This window comes from Physcomitrium patens, chromosome 17 (genome assembly GCF_059467195.1).
Source record: "Physcomitrium patens ecotype Gransden chromosome 17, ASM5946719v1, whole genome shotgun sequence".
Classification (NCBI taxonomy): domain Eukaryota; kingdom Viridiplantae; phylum Streptophyta; class Bryopsida; order Funariales; family Funariaceae; genus Physcomitrium; species Physcomitrium patens.
This window is the reverse complement of record NC_143426.1, coordinates 1,730,110-1,751,224: the sequence shown is the minus strand read 5'-3', so window position 1 is coordinate 1,751,224 and position 21,115 is coordinate 1,730,110. Positions and strand designations below refer to the sequence as shown.

General features: G+C 29.4%; 2 protein-coding genes across 8 annotated transcripts; one reads left to right on the top strand and one right to left on the bottom strand.

Annotated features, from left to right (window-relative positions):
- Positions 1–16,980: 16,980 nt before the first annotated feature.
- Positions 16,981–19,445, bottom strand: LOC112294719 (uncharacterized). 7 transcript variants are annotated; one of them, XM_090244023.1, is made up of 4 exons: positions 19,142–19,445; positions 18,872–18,946; positions 18,417–18,667; positions 17,291–17,484 (listed from the first exon to the last, which is right to left on the bottom strand). In XM_090244023.1, exons 1-3 carry the CDS (start codon positions 19,443–19,445, stop codon positions 18,435–18,437), a joined length of 612 nt encoding a protein of 203 aa, XP_090100149.1. In that variant the 3' UTR covers positions 17,291–17,484; positions 18,417–18,434. The 7 variants fall into 7 exon arrangements, with proteins under 7 accessions (XP_024401246.2, XP_090100149.1, XP_073396153.1 ...); XM_024545478.3 differs by lacking the exon at positions 18,417–18,667 and having other exon boundaries at positions 16,981–17,484; positions 18,872–18,926; XM_073540052.1 differs by lacking the exon at positions 18,417–18,667.
- Positions 19,446–19,574: 129 nt separating this feature from the next.
- On the top strand, positions 19,575–20,839 carry LOC149987506 (uncharacterized). Its single transcript, XM_090244024.1, has 2 exons — positions 19,575–20,201; positions 20,591–20,839. The coding sequence occupies exon 1, from the start codon at positions 19,575–19,577 to the stop codon at positions 19,959–19,961; it is 387 nt and encodes a 128-aa protein (XP_090100150.1). The 3' UTR covers positions 19,962–20,201; positions 20,591–20,839.
- Positions 20,840–21,115: the final 276 nt, after the last annotated feature.

Below are 21,115 nucleotides of genomic sequence, written 5' to 3'. Positions count from 1 at the left end.
ACAAGTTAGATTCATTGATATGCTTCTTTCAAGTTCAGTAATATCATGGTTTTCATCTTTTCTTAAATGAAGAGATCTAATATTAGATAATCTAGAGGCTTTTCTCACAGAGTTTCGATCCATGTATGGAAAGCATGATGTAATTTGTGTTACAACCAATAAGATCCATATTTTATGACAAGGCAATCCATCTGTAAGCTTGTATGCTTCACAATTTCAACAACTAGCAACTCATAGCAAGTGGGATGATGCTTCATTCATTAGCCAATTTCTCTACAGATTACAATGTGAGGTAAAAAAATTAATGCTCAACTTACCTGGTCATCAAACATTGAGTCAAGCAATTGACTTTGTGGTGAAGTGCGACAATTGTCTTTTTGAATTCTGATCTAAGAATCTCAACGTAACTATAATTTAATAGCAACATCAACATCTCTTCAATACATACATTTGGAAGTAGAGGATATGTAAATTGATGCAGTACGTTTCAAATCTCTTATTGAGCAAGAAAAGACTCGTCGTCATCAAGAAGGTTTGTGCTTATATTGTAGAGAACATAAGCATATTGCTCAACATTGCCTAAAGAAACGACACAACCATAAAATGAAGAGTACGGCAATCGAAGGAGATAGCATGTCAAAAAATAAATTTATCCAGCTACAATAGGAATCATGCGGTTGGAACCTTGTACAACGCCTAGTGAAGGTCCTATCTTCTCCTCAAAACCCTCTCCATGTTTTACGATAAATATTATTTTAGGACCTAAATATCTCAAAGCCTTTGTCTTATTAGATTTAGGAGCCTCAGCATGTTGCTTAGATGAAAAATTTGCTAAAAGACATAGCATATTTTTTGTGGAGAAAATTAAACCTGTTCATGTAGAAGTCATAGATGGTCATCCGTTGTCTTCAGGAGATGTTACTTATGAAATCCTTCCTATATAAATAGCAACTAATGATCATAGTAGTTTTATAATATTTAATATCATTAGATCTCTTTTTAATCCAGTCATTTTAGGTTTATCATGGTTAGAAGAATATAATCCTAAAATAGATTAGACTTCTCCTAGTCTTGACTTTTCTGAAAGTACAACTAAGAGCATAGTTAATCAAGTAAAAAGTCATAAATTTAGTATAATTAAACTTATATTTGTAGGTGCAAGAGATTTCTTGCATGCTGCAAAAGAAAGATCACCTTGTGTCATTTATGCCACACTAGTTTCTACTGGTGGAAAGACTTCAAGTCACATTCCAAGCTAATATCAAGATTTTCAAGATGTATTTGAAAAGAAGAATGCGGATACTCTTCTAGAACATCATTCCTATGACTGCTCAATTGACCTTCAAGAAAGAACACAATTGCCATTTGGATCAATCTACGATTTATCTCAAAATGAGTTGCTTGAACTCAAAGAGTATATTGAAGCAAATTTGGCCAAGAACTTCATACGCCACTTCAAATCTCTAGCAGGAGCTCCAATTTTATTTGTGAAGAAAAAAGATGGATCATTGCGGATGTGTATTGATTATCGAGGACTCAACAAAATCACTATAAAAAATAGGTACCTACTACCTTTGATATCTGGACTTCTTGATCAGTTGAATCAAGCTAAGATCTATACAAAAATAGATCTACGGGGAACATACAATTTGGTACGCATCAAAGAAGGAGATGTTTGGAAGACTGTGTTTCAAACAAGGTATGGACATTTTGAATACAACGTCATCCCTTTTGGACTTACAAATGCACCAACATCATTCCAACATCTAATGAATGATGTCTTTCGAGAATTTTTAGATGATTTTTTTATGTGTTACTTAGATGCCATCTTAATCTATTCTAAAAACTCAAAAGAATATGAACTTCATGTTTGCCAAGTGTTACAAAAAACTAAGAGATGCAGGACTCTATGCCAAGTTAGAAAAGTATGTATTTCATACTACTCAAATCAACTTTTTAGGATACATCATTTCAAATGATGGACTTATAATGGATCCTAAGAAAGTTCAAACTATTATCGATTGGAAGATCCCAAAAATGGTAAGAGATATCCAATACTTTTTGGGATTTGCCAATTACTATTGGATCTTCATGAAATACTTCTCTCAAGTTGAAGCTCCACTTATACATTTGATTTGCAAAGAAAAACTTCAATGGAATCAAGAAGCAGAAGTAGCATTTGAAACTTTGAAGACAGCCTTTGTTTCTGCACCACACTTGTATCACATCGATTTTTCTAAGCCATTTTTTTATGGAAACAGACACATCAGACTTTGCTTTAGATGTCGTATTATCACAAATGGGAACAGATAATAAACTTCACCCAATAACTTTTTATTCCAGAAAATTTTCAGCAGTTGAGAACAACTACGAGATCCACCATAAAGAACTTTTTGTAATCGTGGATTCATTTCAAGAATGGTGCCATTATCTAGAAGGTGCTTCTAACCTAATCACAGTGTATACGGATCACAAGAATCTTGAATATTTTATGTTAGTAAGTGTTTTGAATCGTTGCCAAGCTCGTTGGAGTATGTCTTTGTCAAGATTTAAATTCAAGATCACTTATCGATTAGAAAAATAATAAGGTTTGTCAGATGCACTCTCTAGATGATCTTATCTTGCACCAAAGGAAGGAGATGTTGCTTTTGATCAACAACGGACAATTCTCTAGAAGCTAGAGCATCTTCATCTTTGAGCAATGAAATCAACACTAACTGTTGATTCAACTTTCATTAAGCAAGTTCAGCCAAGTATCTCTTCTAATTCTTTTATTCATGATATTAAGGGAAATCTTTCAAAGTCTCATGATACTTCCAAGTTTGAACTCAAAAACAATCTATTATATTTTGAAGGATGCCTATATGTTCCAAAAGGTGAAGCTTGATTATGTGTTCTTCAAGTTTGTCATGACTTTTCAGCAGCATGACATTTTGGGTACAATAAAACTTTGGAACTAATATCCAAGGACTTTTGGTGGCTACAAATGTAGAAAGCAATTAAAGATTTTGTACAATCTTGTGATATTTGCTCAAGATCAAAAACTCCTGGTCATCGACTTTATGGACTTCTTCAGCCATTACCCATTCCAGAACAACCATGGTCTTCTATTTCTATGGATTTCATTACGAATCTTCCAATCTCAGGTTCTTATGACTCTATATTTGTGATAGTAGATCATTTTACCAAATGGCACATTTTATACCATATACAAAATCTATCACAGGTGAAGAAATAGCTAAGCTCTTTCTTGACAATATCTATTGCTATCATGGATTACCTAAGGATATTATATTAGATAAGAGAACTCAATTTGTATTAAGATTTTGACGAACTCTTTTCAAGATTCTAAAAGTAGATATAAAACTATCTTCGATATTCCATCCTCAAAATGATGGACAAATGGAGCATGTTAATCAAGTTTTGGAGCAGTATTTAAGATGTATCATTAACTACCAACAAGATGATTGGACAACTCTTTTGCCATTGGCAGAGTTTGCTTACAATAACATGATACATTCTTCTACAAAACAAACACCTTTTTTTGCTAATTATGGTTATCATCGACGACTTGATACTTTTGACTTTTCAAAAGTTGATAATCCTGCTGCGAAAGATTTGGCAATTCATTTGTCAGAGCTACATGCAACGATGAAGGTACAGTTAAAAGAAGCTCAAGAACAACAAAAGGTCAATACAGATGTCTATCAAAAGGAACAACCACCATTACACATAGGTGATAAGGTATGGTTACTTCGTCGCAATATCAAGACCACTTGTCTTTTTGACAAATTGGACTATCAAAGGCTTGGACCATTTTCTATTTCTGCATAAATCAATCCAATGGCATATTTTTTACATCTACCTAAGTCAATGAAAATCCATCTAGTAGTTCATGTCTCTTCTTGAACCATACAAGACAGTGGACATATGAAAAAGAAGACAAGCTCCACCTCCTCCTATAGAAGTGGAGAATAATGAAGAGTTTGAAGTGGAAGAGGTCTTAGATTCAAGGCAACATCGAAATAAATTAGAATATCTTATCCATTGGGGCGGATATGATATTAATGAATGCATATGGGAGCCAATAGAAAATCTTACGAATGCAGCAAATGCGGTGGAGGCTTTTCATCGACGACATCCATCAAAATGAAGATGAAAATCTTCCTTATAAAAGAAATAAGATCTAGGCAAGATAACATTCTACTTTCAATCCTTGTTTGTAGCTTCTTTGTAGTTGTGACAGTCAAGAGATGGAGAACCAACAACCAGTGGATTCGACTCAAGAGCCTTCATTTGCTGACCTACAGGATTAGACATTATGATTGTCATAACCTTCAAGACAATGCAATTGAGATGAAGATCTCCAAGAACGACATGTTCTTCTTCGAATAAATGGCGAGATATAACGCGTTTGGTATCATGACCTTAGAAGGGACTCTTGATGTTTGGTGATTTTACTAGAAGTAGAAACAACTCCTGATGGTGTTCCAAATGTTTTATTCGAAGGAAGTTATGAAGGGCTCAATAATGATCAAATAATTGGGTGGTCTTCTCGCCTTGGTATGAGACACTACCAATGGTTGAGAGGCCCTATCAATCATCTTTGACGAGAACAAAGATCAGAGTATATAGCAAATAGAATATATCACATTATAGATTTCTTCAACATATGATGACCACTCCTCGTGGAACTCGTCTCTAGAAGAGGGGATAATGTCATGGACATACTCATGTAAGCCAGTTATTACATATATAAATAAGTAGAAGTAAGTAAAAATAGATAAAAATAAGTTAATTCTATAGTATTTAATATAGAAGCTTCTTAGAAGCTTTATAGACGCCGCTTTGACTTTATAGGTGTCTTTGATTTATTTTTTGGATTAGAAATGTGATCAATAAGTTGGCCATGTACCACACATGTTGTTAGCTTGAAAATCAAGCTAACTATGTGGCCCACACATAGAAAAACTTGCATTGTAAGTCAAGGCATGTGTCCTACAAAGTTAATACATATTAAAGGTCCTATAGAACATCGCCACGTAGTCACTTGTTAAATAATATATATAAAAACAAGAGTGAAGCCTACTTCACTCTTGTCAACTCCTTTCTTGCTTCCAGTCTAGTTTCAAGGGTCTCTAGTTTTCTTGGCTTTTTGGCAATAGCCATTCTAGTTTCTTTTTTAATATATATATATCAAGTTATTTCTATTTTATCAACTTTCTTTGAGAGAAGTCTCACTCGTTTATTTATCTTTATCGTGTTCTTGTCTTTGAGAATAAGATTAAGAACTAGAAAGGTATTGACAAGAGTGAAGAAGGCTTCACTTTTGTATCCATATATACTCTTAAATAAGAGCTATGTGGCAATGTCTTACAAGATTTCCAAAATGTGTTGACTTTGCAATAGACATATTTTAACTTATAAGTTAAGTTTTATACATAAACTCTACATAATTAGCTTGTTTTATAAGCTACGAACATGTAAATAACTTGTTTATCAAGGATCTAACCTATCCATCAACTATAAACATATATTAAGTAATAATATAGTCTATAAAGCTTCTAAAAAATCTTTCTAAAAAATATTATGAAATAATTCTACTTTTATCTATTTCTACTTAATCACATACATAAATATTAAAATAAATATGTATATCCATTTTTGTAATGTTATACAACTATTAGGTGAAAGGGGTAAAGAATTTATTATATTATAGAAGATCTTACTTCAAATATTATAAAAAATTATCTTAAAAAATAGAAAATAGTCCAAAAGAAAGTAGAACTAAAAGTTTAAATACTATCTTTTTATAAAGTAGGCTTCTACTTACTTTATAAGGCTATAAATAAGAAAAAATAAAATAGATTAGAAAAATAAAGAATATGAGTATATGTAGAAAGAAGTTAGAAGTTGATTGGAATAAAAATTAACTCAAAAGAACAAAATTTGATATCCAAAGAGGACCAATTATCAACTTGGATCAAAATTAGACCTCAAAGTATAAAATCGAGTACGTGTAGTAATTCAAGGGTTCTTTGGCTAATCAAAGAGTGGATTTTAAGAGTAAACTTGATAAGATTTTTTTAAGCATTAATTTTAAGCGAATTGAGTTTGTAATGACTTTGCAAGAGCTTTGCAAAGTCTTAATTGTTTTGGATGACTTTGGAATTTGTGAAATGAAAAGGGTATTATGTTTTGGAGAATTTTGTCGATTTGGTGGTAGATCTATAGTTCTAAATTTAACAAATTATGAAAATAGTTGTTTGGATTGTATGCTGTAAGTTTGAATTTGATCGAATGATTGAATTGAATGCTATTGAATTTCAAGTAGGTTGAGGTTTCGAAAATTAGACTTTAAAAGACAGTTGGAATTTCTAAGATCTTTAACAATCTACTAGTTGGATTGTAATAAAATTTATATTTAAAATTAATAGACTTAATTTTCTATGTATATGTGAAATTTGAAGACAATTGAACAGTTTGATAAGGAGATATTGGCACTAGAAGTTCAATAATTAGATTGGAATAGGAGGCCAGCTAATACTTGAGTGGATTTTAGGATATTTCTTTTATTTTATAATTATAATATTCTTCAAATTTAATATATCTATTTTTAATTTAGTTATTAAAAGGTGTGTAAATTTTTAATTAAGATCAATAATTCAATTGATAGATATTGAGGTTCTAAATTATACTAAGATTAAATTGAGTAGGATTAGGATTAAGTTTAGGATTTGATTTAGGATTTAAGATTTGTTTAAAGTTTAGTTTAGAATTTAGGATTTATCTACGGTTTGATTTAAGGTTTGATTTAGGAACTAGGATTTGATCTAAGATTTGGTTTAGGATTTATGATTTGTCTAAGATTTGATTTAGGATTTGATTATGGATTTAGGATTTATTTAGGGTTTGATTTAGGATTTGGTTTAAGATCTAAGATTTGATCTAGGATTTGATTTAGGATTTGGTTTAAAATCTAAGATTTGATTTAAGATTTGATATAAGATTTAAGATTTGATTTAGAATTTAGGATTTAGGATTTATCTAAAATTTGATTTGAAATTTGGTTTAGGATTTAGGATTTGTTTAGAGTTTGATTGAAGTCCATTAGGATTTTAATTAGGATTAAATTAGAAATTGATTGAAATTTATTAAAGATATATTTGTGATTATTTTAATATTTTTTAGGACTTCTTAAGAATTCTTTTAAGATTTATTGTGGATTTTCTTTCAATTCCTTTAAGATTTCTTATTGTTTCTTTTGTAATTTCTTTAAGTTTTTTTTTAATTTGATTTAATTTTGTTTAATATTGGTAAGATTTAATTAGAGTTTATTTAGTATTCTATTAGAATTAAGATTTTCTTGTTCCAATTTCCATTTTATCTTCCACAACTAGGCGTTGGGTGCATTCTCGAGCAAGTCTTCACATAATATGATACCATGATATTATCTCTTCTTTTTAGGGATGAATTTTAAGAGGAGCAATCATCACATGTTGACAAAATTTAGGATGTAGCAAATTGTGTTTACCATATACTATGATCTTTGTTCTCTTTGAAGATAATTGATAGATCTTCTAAGCCATCAAAAATATCTTTTATAAGCACATAAAGACCACCTTATTATTTGATTATTGTTGAGGCCTTTGTAACTTCCTTCAAATAAAATATTTGAAATATTGTCAAGAATAATTTCTACTTCTAATGAAATTATCAAACATCAAGAGTCTCTTCCAAGATAGTTATATTAAATACTTTATATCTTATCATCTATTTAAAGAAAGACATGTCATTTTTGAAGATCTTTATCTCAATTATATCATCTTGAAGGTTATCATAATGACAATGTTTCATTTAATAAGTGAGAAAGTAATAGTTTTTGACTTAAATTTGTTAATTATTGGTTTTCCATCTCCTTACGATCACAAATATACAAAAGTTACAAATAAGAGTAGAAGGTAGAATATTATCTTTTTTAGATCTTATATCTTTTATAGCAAAGATTTTCTATTTTTCATCTTGATTTTAATGGATGTCATTGATAAAAAGCTTCAATCTTCTTTATTGTATTTACAAGATTCTTTGATAACTTCCATGTCCATTCATTAATATCATATCTATACTAATGAATAAGATATTCTAATCTATTTTGGTGTCGCCTTAAATCTAAGATTTCTTCCACCTTAAATTTTTAATTATTATTCTTTTTTATAAGAAGACGTGGAATTTGTCTTCTTTTCAATATATTCATTGTCTTATATAGCTCAAGAAGATAAACATAGAATAAAAAATAGATATTTACAAACTTTGATAGATGTAATTCATAAGCAATGGGATTGACTTATTTTTAAATAGAAAAATATCCAAGTTTACAATAGTCTAATTTGTCACAAGGACAAGTAGTCTTGATATTGCAATAAAGTAGCCATATTTGGTTATCTCTAATAAATTGTAGTTGTTCTCTGTGATAAGTATCTACATCAATCATTTATTATACTTGAACTTCTTTTAATTGTACCTTTATTAATACATATAGCTCTGACAAATAATTTATTAAATCTTCTATTATGAAATTATTAATTTTTAAAAAGTCAAAAATATCAAATCATAGATGATAAGTATAATTGATAAAGAAAGATATATGTTAAATAGAAGAATATATCAAATTATTATATGAAAACTTTGCTAATGGTAAAAAAATTATCTAATCATCTTCATGATAATTGATGATATATCTTAAATATTGCTCTTAAACTTGATTCATTCATTTTTTTTGTCCATCAATTTGAAGATGAAAAGCCAAAAAAAGCTTTATAACTATCTTTAAAATCTTAAAAAGAATTCTCTAAAATCTTGATACAAATTGAGTCTCTCTATCTAATATAATATCTTTGAATATTACATGATAGTGATAGATGTGGTCAACAAAAAACTTAGCCATTTCTTGACATGTGTTAGATTTTATACATAGTATAAAATGTGCCATCTTAGTAAAACAATCTACTATCATAAATATAGAATCATACAAACTTAAGACTAAAAGATCTATGATAAAAACTATAGAAACAAATGACTATAGTTGTTTAAGAATAGATAATAGCTAAAGAAGTCTAAAAGATCAATTACAAGGAATTTTTAATCTTGGACAAATATTACGTGATTGTACAAAGTTTTTTATTGCCTTTCACATTTGAAGCCACTAAAAATCTCTTGATATTAGCTCCAAAGTCTTATTGTATCCAAAATATCTAACTATTGGAAAGTCATGATAAGCTTGAAGAACACATAATTATGCTTCACTATTTAGAATATATATAATTGTCTCTTGAAATAGAGTAGATTATTTTTGAACTTAAACTTAGAAGTATCATGAGACTTTGAAGAATTATTCTTGACATCATGAACAAGAAGATCAAAGGACATATTTAATTGAATTTTCTTGATAAAGATTGAATAAATAATCAATGTTGATTTTATTACTTGAAGATGAAAATACTCTTATTTCAAGAGAGTCATTCTTTGTTGATCAAAAGCTACATCTTTTCTTTTTAGTACAAGTTAAAATGTCAAAAAAGCATGTCAAATAAATCTTATTATTTTTTGGATTGATAAGTAATCTTGAAATCAAATCTTGATAAAATTATGCTTCAATGGACTTAGCAATGATTCAAAACATATATTGACATAAAGTACTCAAGGTTCTTGTAATCTTTATATATAATAACTAGACAAGAAGAATATTTTAGATAATGACACCATTCTTGAAATAAATTTGTAATATTTTTAAGATCCATTATAAGACTATCATTTGAAATAATGTATTCTAGAAAGTCAACTTGAGTAGTATGAAATACACACTTATCTATTTTGATATATAATCTTGTATCTCTTAATTTTTTTAACATACAATAAACATATAATTTATACTCTTCAATATTCTAAGAATTTTCAAGATGTCATCTAAATAACAGATGATAAAATTATCAAGAAATTTGCAAAAAATATCATTTATTAGATATTAAAAAATAGTTGGTGCATTTATAAGTTCAAAAGGCATGATATTATATTTGAAGTGCCCATACTTGATTCAAAATATAGTTTTTTATTTGTCTCTTTCTTTAATGCATATCAAATTATATACTCATCATAGTTCTATTTTTATATAGACCTTTGTTTGATTCAATTGATCAAAAAATCTTGAAATCGAGCATAGATGGTACCTATTCTTGATGGTGATCTTATTCAGTCTTTGATAGCCTACACACATCTACAAAGATCCATCTTTTTTCTTCACGAATAAGATAGGATTCTGAGTTGAAGATTTAAAATGGTGTATGAAGTTTTTAGCTGAATTTTCATCAATGTATTCCTCGAGAACAACCAATTGATTTTGTGATAAGCTATAAATTAGATCGAATGGTGGTTGAGTTCCTTCTTAATGGTCAATAGAACAATCATAAAGATAATGCTTTAGAAAAATATCTCCATTCTTTTTTTCAAATACATCTTAATAATCTTGGTATTGGCTTAGAATGCCATTCAAAATCTTTTTTCTATCAACAATAAGTGTGGCATATATAACAAAAGTTGATCCTTCTTTTATAGCATGCATTAAAATTATTGTACCTACTTATAATGATTTAAATGTATTGGTATTATGGATTTTTACTTGCTTAGCAAAATCTTAGATTAAACCATGGATAAAATCAAGATTGTAAGAAATCCAATCTATATGAAAGTTATACCTTTTTAACCATAATAATTCTAAAATAATTGCATTAGAAGAAGATCTAATCTTATTAAATATTACTAAACTATTATAACCACTAGTTGCTACTTTCACAGAAATAGTTTTTTTTATAACATCTCCAAAAGATAATAAATGACCATTTATTATTTCTACATGCACATATTTGATTTTTTCAACTAAGGATATATCTTATTTTTTGATAAAATCTTCATCTATAAAATAAGCTGAGACTCTTCAATCCAACAAATCTAAAACTTTATGAATTTTTGGTCCTAAACAAACTTCTATTGTAAAACAAGGTAAGAAATTTGAGGATAGAATAAAACCTTTATTAAGAATTGCATAAAAATCTAAATTTTTTCATTTTTTTATTGTAACTGAAGAGATTTGTTTTTCAATACATCATCATCTATGGCAACCATACTTTTTATTTTTTGATTGAGTTGCTTCTTTTGACAATATTGAAGAGAGTACTTGGATTCTCCATAATATAGGCATAAATTGTCTTTATGATGACAAGTCTTTTCTTGCTCAATATGTAATTTAAAACATATCATATTACTTTGCATTGGTTTTGACCTTGATGAATAAGTTTTTAAAAACCTAGGAATTGCTTTTATTTCTTGATTTATTCTTCTCCAACCAAATCTTTGTTCTTGATGCCTTTAAAAGAATTGATTATTGTATGCAATGGCTTGAGCAATAAATCTTTTCAAAGATTTTGCTTTCAACATTATAAATAATAAATCTTTGACATTGTCTTTTAACCCATATCAAAATTAATTGATAAGGGCTTTGTCATTTTATCCCATGTTATAAGAGAAGTTTTAGAATTTAGCAACATATTTGGTGATTGACCATGATCTTTGTTGTAAAAATAAGAGCTTGGTTTCTCCTATTTTTTTATCAATTTTTTTTAATATAGCTATGAAACTTCTAGGAATGAATTCAAATCTTAAAGAAATCCTGAATCTTTTCTATCAAAGATGCAAATAAAGAGAAAGTAATTCTAGATAAAATAGTACCTATGAACTCAACTTGAGTAAATCTATCAAGATATTAGAAGAAATAAAACCTTAAGTAGAGCTTGACTTCTTGCAAAAATTATCAAAATTTTGATCTTATTCCATCAAACTTCTCATACATACTAATCTTTGTCCCTATTGCACTTCTAAAATATAACTTCTTGGATTTGGTTGTAATGTCAATCTACTTGCTTCCTTCAACTATACAATTTCTTGATGTAGACTTTAAACTTCTTTTTTAGCCTTAAGATTAATATTTCTTTAGTAAGTATTAGTAATACACGAAATTTTTATTTTAAAAAAGTTGACAAATTTGTAAAGATTTATAAAAGTTACAAATCTATTCTCACTTTTTTCAAAAGTAGTATCTATGATGTTTTCTTCACATTCAAATTAACTCAATAAATCCACAAGTTAAATTAGAGGAGAATAATCTCCAACTTCTAATATCAAATGAAAATTTCTACAAAAAAGAAAAATTCGCTCTTTTTTAGAAAAAAATCAGTGTTAGAAAATCAAATAATTTGTTTAAAAGTGGATAATACACAACCTTCAAAATACAACAATAGAAGTGAGATAATCTACTCACTTCTAAAACAAGACAAGAATAATGAGTTAGGACTCTTGTCAAATTGTCAAGGATATGAATCTCAAAGAAAGAAACCTCAATATACTCATTTGTCATTGAAAAAGATTAAAAACTCATCCAAAGATAATATGGTACTAAACTAAAATAGCTATAGCTAAAGACAAGAAAACTAGAAAGTCTTAAAATAAGACTAAAGATTAGAAAGGTGTTGATAAGAGTGAAGAAGGCTTCACTCTTGCTTCTATATATATTCTTAACTAGGAGCTATGTGGCCATGTCTTATAAGACCTCCAAAACATGTTGATTTTATAAGACCCATATCTCAACTTACAATGTAAGTTTTCTATATGTGTACCACATAGTTAGCTTGTTTTTATAAGCTATCAATACATAGTTAATTTGTTGACCAAGTTTCTAACTTATCAATCAACTATAAACACATGTAAAGTCATAATAGCATCTATGAAGCTTTTAAGAAGTTTTTTTAAAAAATATTACAAAATAAATCTATTTTTATCTATTTTTATTTAATTATATAATTAAATATTAAAAAATATATATATAGATATATATATATATATATATATATATATATCTTGTCATTATTTTTATACTTCATTCCTTGTTCTTAAGTATTCCTTGCAACCAATCAATATAAATTAATATACTTTGTCTCCAATTCTTTTAAGTCCTCTACGGTATAATGTACTAATCAATTCTATTTTTATACTTCAATCAAAGATGTTATGACTCCTTAGTCGATATTACAAATGAGATCCACATCCCTTTTAAGTTTATTAAGAATTTTATATGAGCTTCCAATAGAAATCAAGTGTAAATGACTATTATAATAGTAGTTGATTAGACAAAGCTTGAACACCCTTAGAAAATACTTCTCTCTACCTTGTATTTCAAAAAATAAGATATTAGCTTGACAGTACTAAGAACATTGGTCTCCTTCAAAAATGATTACTAGCTCTTAGGACTTATTGTGATGTTACTCATATTAGCACAAGACTAATCATCTTTTTCAGTTGCCTGCCACTAAAAATTGGCAACAAGATTTATTATCCTTGGCAACTAACTTATTATATAATACTTAATGACCATCTATGAGACTTCTTTAGAAGATCACATTCTAGGAAACTAATCTAAGTCTTCACTGATCTAAGTAATATACCAAAAGTATCCAAATAATCCTAGTAGTATCTATGTAATTTTATGCAAACATAAGTACTAGGATTGAAAAATGCAACAAGTAGTCAATACATAGAATGAGAGATAAGAAGGATGAGAAGGGAGGAGAATTGAAACATGAAACTAAGAACAATGATGGAAGAAGTTTGAAACAAGGGAGAGAAATAGATACAAGGGACTCAGAACAAAAATTATAGGAGTTTGGAATAAGAGAGGAAAATTGAGACATATTACTAGGAACAACAATAAAGAGGAGGATGGATAGAATCAATCATGAAATAGATATTGCATTAAACAACAATGAGGTATGGCTTTAACAACTATATATATATATATATATATATAGTATTAATGAAGTGATATGTAACACTTTTTTTTAATAAAATACATCGAAATTTGCATGCAATTTTTACAATCAATTACAATTACAAATAATTATAGTATGACATAGCTTTAGCACACAATGAATTATTGCCAACTCACTCAAATACCTTTCAAATTTTGTTACCCATCTTGATTTTCAATCAAAGGTGTTATTTTCAACTACATACTATTCAAAACTTTCAAAATCCATGCACTTTTTTTTTTTTTTTTTTTCCCTTCTAAAAGCTCAAATTTTTTCTACAAACAAAATAATAGATTACTAAAAATAATATTTGTTAAAGAAATTTTAGAAATTCCTTTTCATTTTTTTTTTTAATTTCCAAGCCCATGTAAATTACCACACCTTTTGATGCCATCTTAGTAAAATCACATAAGATTTTTTTCTATTTCTACAACAAATTTACATTTTCCATCAGAATAATTATAATGATGGATTGTGCACATATATGACTAAAAATAATCAATAATAATATAGCTTCTAAGATGATCGATCATACCTTTTGAACACACCAGCACTGCAGTCTGAAATTGAAGTTTAAAATGTGACTCTCTTGCCATTTAGTTTATTAATTTATTTATTTTCTTTGGGTTGTTCTTTCTTTATTTCTTTCATTATCTTTTCCTTAGTAATCTGTAACCAGAATACAATTCTCATCTCTAGATTATTTTACAGTTCTCTTAGTGTATATATATATATTTTTTTTTCTGAAGGAATCCTTATTTTAGATAATGAAGAAAATTATAAGAAAAATAATTGAATTAGCCTTTAAGGATTTATCAATATATCTATTTAAAATGGTATCTGAAGATTTAAAATTTTAGAAGTTATTTTTTTGATTTTTTAAAATTCTGGGCGAACAAGATGAAGCAAAAAATAACTCTGTTGTGACACATTGTTTTAAAACAATATTAAAAGTTAAGGTCATTGATTAGATCTTTGTATCAATAAACTGAATGCTAATGAATAAAAACAAAGAAGTGAAAGCTCAGAAGTTTGTGATTATTGAATATGAAAAACCCAATCAATCATTGTTACAAAATCAACACAAATACTCTAAAGCAGTCCCTTATATATATATATATATATATATATGAAGCCCTAGCTTTGTAATGAAGAAAAATAAATAAAGATTGATCAAGATTTGAGCAATAGAGAGGATGAGTGTTGCTATTGTTTTTGCAATATTGATTGAAGTATGTGCAAAAAAAGATACTCACACATACATACCCACAAAAGCATGTAATCATATTGACAAAAATTGTATGTGCTTTAGATAGGCAATAATCCTTGTGAACTTGAATTTTTAGTTATTTTTATTTCCAAAGTCTAATGTTGGTTAAAACTACAAAATATCTTCTACTTTGAAACTAAACACAATTCTTACCATTCAAAGAAACTAATTAGTGATGTGTTTAAGATTACACTACTAATCACATAGGTATAATTTTTGACCTTTACTGAGTGAAGTAAGAGTACCGAATGTATATTTGTTTTTACAATATTGACCTTAAGGTTTAAAACAGCTGTCTTTGCATGATGTTTTCTAGGCTCTATGATTTTGAACTGTAGTACTCTAGATTCTTTTATAATTGAGTGTTGTTCCCAGCTTATTTTTATTTATTTTTAAATATTAGAAAATATACAGACTATCATTTTAGAGGAGAAAATTTTAACAACCTTGTGGGGAATGATATGGAGCCATTCACCATAATTGGTGTGTTCTAGTTAAGAACATGTATGTTTTGCTGGACTCATCATACTGATATATAATTATTAACTCTGCAGTAGGTTCTAAAACCAATGATGTAGTGTATATTAATTAATTGTATTCATACATAAGTATTTCCAAACATGCATAACATATAACAATGAACAAGATTATTATTATTATTATTATTACCATTTTAACATTTAAATGGAGTATGAAAAATGATTCAAGTTGATTGTATTAAAGGTATTGATGCAAAAGTAGCATAGAAGGAAATAAAGTGTAAACATATTGTGTACCCTAAACCTCTGTAAACAAACATAATATTTGCAATCTACTAACCAATCAATTTATATATATATAATCATGAAGAAGCTTTTACAAAAACCCTGCAAACAGTTTCATTATCAATAATAGAGGTCACATTTAACAATTGTAGTACTCATGCATGTTATCTTTGTTAATAAATCATGTTAGAAATTGACATTTTCAAACCTTTTTCAAAATTATCTTCTTGAATTTTGGATGTGCTCGAAAATATGTGATATATAATTTATGTTCTAAAAACTCTATGTCATAATTTTTATTTTATTTTGAAGACTTAGTAAATATTAGTTTGAAAAATCAAACCATACTTCCTTTCTTTCTTTTTTAATATCAAAGTTTTCCTTTTCTTTTCCAAAATTACCTACTCAAAATGTGACCTCTACTTTGAAGCTATCATTTAGCATTAAATCTTAAGCAATGTAAATAAATTTGAACAAGTTACAAGCCCTTCATATACAATCCGTGATTAAATTTTATAGTTTAATATTTTTTTGTAAATAACATAATAATTTTTTAAAAACATAAATAGGGAATTGCTATGCTGACATATCTTGTGCCACACACCTCCACACACACAATTTCTTAGTAACACTGTAAAGTTTTAGGATAAATTTACACTAAAAGAACTTCTAAATGAAATTAATAATCTTTTAAAATGTATAAAGAAATTACTTTAAATACGTTTAAAAATGTAATCAACTAAAATCAAAGTTTTATTTTTGTTACCCTAATTAATTTTTTAATAACATTAATAAGAGTTTTATTGTGCATGTGCAGAGATGTGTGGCACTGGGTTGTCCACAGAATAAAATGGGGGTGTCCACCTAACAATTCTCCATAAATATATATATATATATATATATATAAGTTTGTGTGTGTATACATATATAAAGAAAAACATTCATCAATATGTTTATAGAAAAAAAAAAAAATGTGATTGAGACATTTACATAGTATAAAATATTTAAATGATAATATCTTGAGTTGTTTGATTGATTTGTGTTTATCTCTATTTTATTTTCAACTTTTGGTTTAAGATTTGTCTGCTGTTACGACTTCTGATATTTTATGTATTATTTCACCTTGTTTCTACTTTTATTCAGTCTGTGTAAAATTTCAAGTTTAAAACGATTATAGTATTTAAGGAAAACCCACATTCTTTATCTTCTCTAAATTTACCCTAACTTTTCAAAATAACATTGTTGATTCTTTAAGTAAGTAATTTTTTGAAATTTTCCAACTAGATGCATACATTACATAATCTCTAAAAGTTTGTTTAGAGAATTGTGAACATAACATTAGTATGTTATTCATCTGAATGATCATGTATTAATGAAGTGGTGTACCATTATTATTTCTATTTCTATTTTAAGTACCATTGTTATTATTACCAAGATTTGTTTTGACTGATAATCTTTGATGGCTGCTTTGATTGCATCTTCAGCAAGCATACTGCAGTGTAGCTTCACTGGTGGAAGAACGAGATACTTTGCTATGTCACTGACAAATAAAAAATAAAATAAAAACAAATAAATGATAGTAATTGTTACTTTTGATTAATATAAAAATAAATAAAAACCTTGTTTCTTTATGTAATCTTATACATATAATATTCAAATGTTATAATGTAGACCCCCCCCCTTCTTTTTTTCCTTTTTCTTTTCCTATAAGAAGAAACATGAGAGTGATGTTATCTGTTTGATGTGTCTAAAGTCATGTTCTTCTCAAATGAATATTTAAGTTATTCTGTGCAGGATAACTCTCATGAGTCACACACGAAATGTTTATCAAGTTCCTTTTGTCTTTCAATATATTTGTTGCTTTATTTCTATAGAGTATGACATTCACAATGCCCCATAGGACCACTTCACAATTTTTACTGTAAATGTATTCAAATACATACAAAATATGCAATAATATGTGTACTTATTGCTTGTTGTTGTTTGTTTTTTCCATCATACATCATTTGGAAAACAATGCATGATTGCATATTGTAAATTCTTACTTTGGCAATTGTATAATTACATTCATGTTACAACATGTCTATGTATTCAAGAAATATTATCAACAAATAATTATCCCAAATGGCTTAATACCCAAAATTGAAGGAAGAATTGAAAACCATTAGATATGATCTCTCTACATCCTACCTTTGGATATGAAAAATAAACCCAACATACACCATTCACCATAATTGATCTTGGTAAACCTATTTCCAAAAGAAAAAAAGGAAAAAGAAAAAGAAAACCGTATAATAGATATTATAAAAAAACAACCTGAAATTCCCAACGTATTTTTATTTTTATTTTGAGATAAAGACAAAGCTCAACACGAAAATGGAAAGAAGTAATGAACTAATCACAATAAAGGCACACATACATGCAACTCACTCTCATAACCCGTAACTTACGATCGCGGTACAGAGAGAAAACCTTAAAAAGCGAGAAACCCTAATCGTAGGACCGTTGGTAGTTCTGCATATAAATTTTGAAAATGTCGCTATGCCGTGGTGGGTTCCGATGCTGCGAGGCTATCCTTTCGCTCGGCATCGACCTTCCGTTAATTTTGCTTTTTTTTTTTTTTTTTTTTTTTTTTTCACTCCATCGCTGTGCCTTTTTGCGGAATTCACTGCTATCGCTGTCGAATCTAGAATCTACAGCTGTGGCGATGACCTTGCATGTCACTGCCACACACGAATTGGGCAGCGTAGGCAAATGGACACTAGGATTTGATTATATATATTTATATATATATATATGTAATTTGTTCTTCTACCTAGAAACCCTATCGCGCTCGGAATTCTTAGTTTTAGTGCAGTAGGTCAGAAGGAGACGGTGGGATGCTTTCACTGTTAATAGTGCGAAGTAATGGGTTGTCCTGAGCGTACCTGTTCTTGATGGAGAGTACCTCCTTCTCTGGCCTCCCTTTGATCCATTCGGTGGCTGCAAAGAACGCCCAACCCCTTGAAGAGCGATGAGTGGTGGTATTGATGGTGATGATGATGCGGGAAGTCACGGAACGAGCGCATGTACAATCGCAGCAGAGAATCTCAGTTTCTTCACACATAGTGGGTGGAACAGTGTGTGGAAGCTGTCGAAACATACCCACAGCACGCAGATGGAATGCGTCTGAAGGGGAATGGCCAGAAATATCATACCTACTGAAGACGACGCTATAGCCGATCCGCAGCCAAAAGTCTTGAAACAGGAGTCAATTATCTTGCCAGTCTTCTCATCCACGCGGATTTGCAGCTTCATCACATCGCCGCACGCTGGAGCACCTACAAGCCCCGTTCCAACGTCAGGATTGTCCTTGTCGAAGCTGCCGACGTTGCGCGGATTGTTATAATGCTCAACCACTTTCTCATGATACGTTTTCGGTGACACCAGCTTCCCACAGCCTCGCTGCAACTGTCGCACCACCGCGATCGGCAAGAAGCCGCACGAGAAACGGCTCAACATGCCACGATGTCTGAGTCTCCTACCACCCAAGGTCGGAAATCTGAAGCGGGGTAAGGATCCCAACACCAAAAATTCCTGTGATTTGTGGAACAAGCGTATCCTGCACACCCTGGAGAAGCAATCTGGTCTATGAAGGTTGCCCTTCTGACTGCAGATCCGGAATTCGGCAATCGATTATCGAGGTACATGCTCCTCAAAACCAACCACACACCATCACCTCGACTTCGACATGCACAGTTTCGATGCTTGTGCTTATGCTCGAAGGCGAGAGATTTTGTTCTAACAGTGAGATTGCTTGCCCTAGTCGGTGCTCGTATGTCTTTTTCGTGCACGTCTGCATTCGGCATGGTCTTCGAGATCCTCCGTTCCTTCTTACAAAGGCCACCTGTTTGCGTCGGGTCGCACCGCTTCATGATCTCCATTGCTGGTGAATCAATCAACATGCTGCCAATTCTCCCTTATGCCAGACAAACAGGCATGCTTCTCTCAAACAGGCATGGATTCATGAATGCTTGATGCTTTGAGATCAAAGCATTGCTGCTCTTTGTCAAAGCCATTGTTATAAGATGCCTGCCAACAATATTCTTGCGAAGTCGGTAGGAAAATACTATTACAACGACCACTACTACTACTATTACTACTGATAAGAATAACATGAACAGCAGTGGAGAAATGAAGATCGTGGTTATTGAGTCATGGCGCATCATTATATGGGTTCCATTTTCAATGTCACTACCTCTGCAGATTTATATGAAGGCATGTTAAAAATGAGTCTCTTTCTAACATTCAATATAAATAAATAAATTTTCATTGCTACTTGATTATTTCTTATGCTGGAAATGTGGGGTATCATAGAAACTAGACTAGGAGTTGGATACTAGCTAAAATACTGAAGAAGAGTTTGAGAACAGATGTGTATTAATTTGTTTGAAGAAAGCAACATGAAAATATTCTGGGAATGTGACTTTTGCATTAGATGAGAATTTTTGGCAAAGCTCTAAAAAATTTGATACCAGGTTGTGATTAAACACTTATATTTTCTATGAAATAGCTTTGACTTCTGCATAGACATTGAACAAAATACATTAAAAGTGATTGAAGTTTGTTGGTATAATCACAAGACTTGAGAATATTATTGTTTACAGGGACTGAAAAAACGTTGTGGAAGGATCAATCTAGATGGTTTGAAAATTTATTTTAACCTCTGTGAAAATAACTTACTTTTCATCAGTTATTTTAACTGGTAATACATGGAGTTTGTTTAATGATGTCAATATAATTATGTAGTAATTAAAAGCAGTTCTAAAGTATGTTTGCTTACAACATTTAATACACTATTGTACTCGAAAATTATAAATACCATCCAAAAGTAAAAAAATATCATGATTTCATAATACATGTAAGATCACACATATAGTATTTTATAAGTCACATATGGGCAAGATTTAATTACTTCTGAATATAATTTATGAATACTGATTTTTCAATTCTTTTGAATTTATATGCTAAGTATGTGTGTTTATTAAAAGTAAATATATTATTTTAAACAAAGACAGATTTTGGATACACTATTTGAAAATCTAATGTTTTGACCATTTGAAACTTGTATTCTTATTTTTTACGTGTTTGTATATTACAATAGGCATGATAATTTAAAACTTAAAAATAAT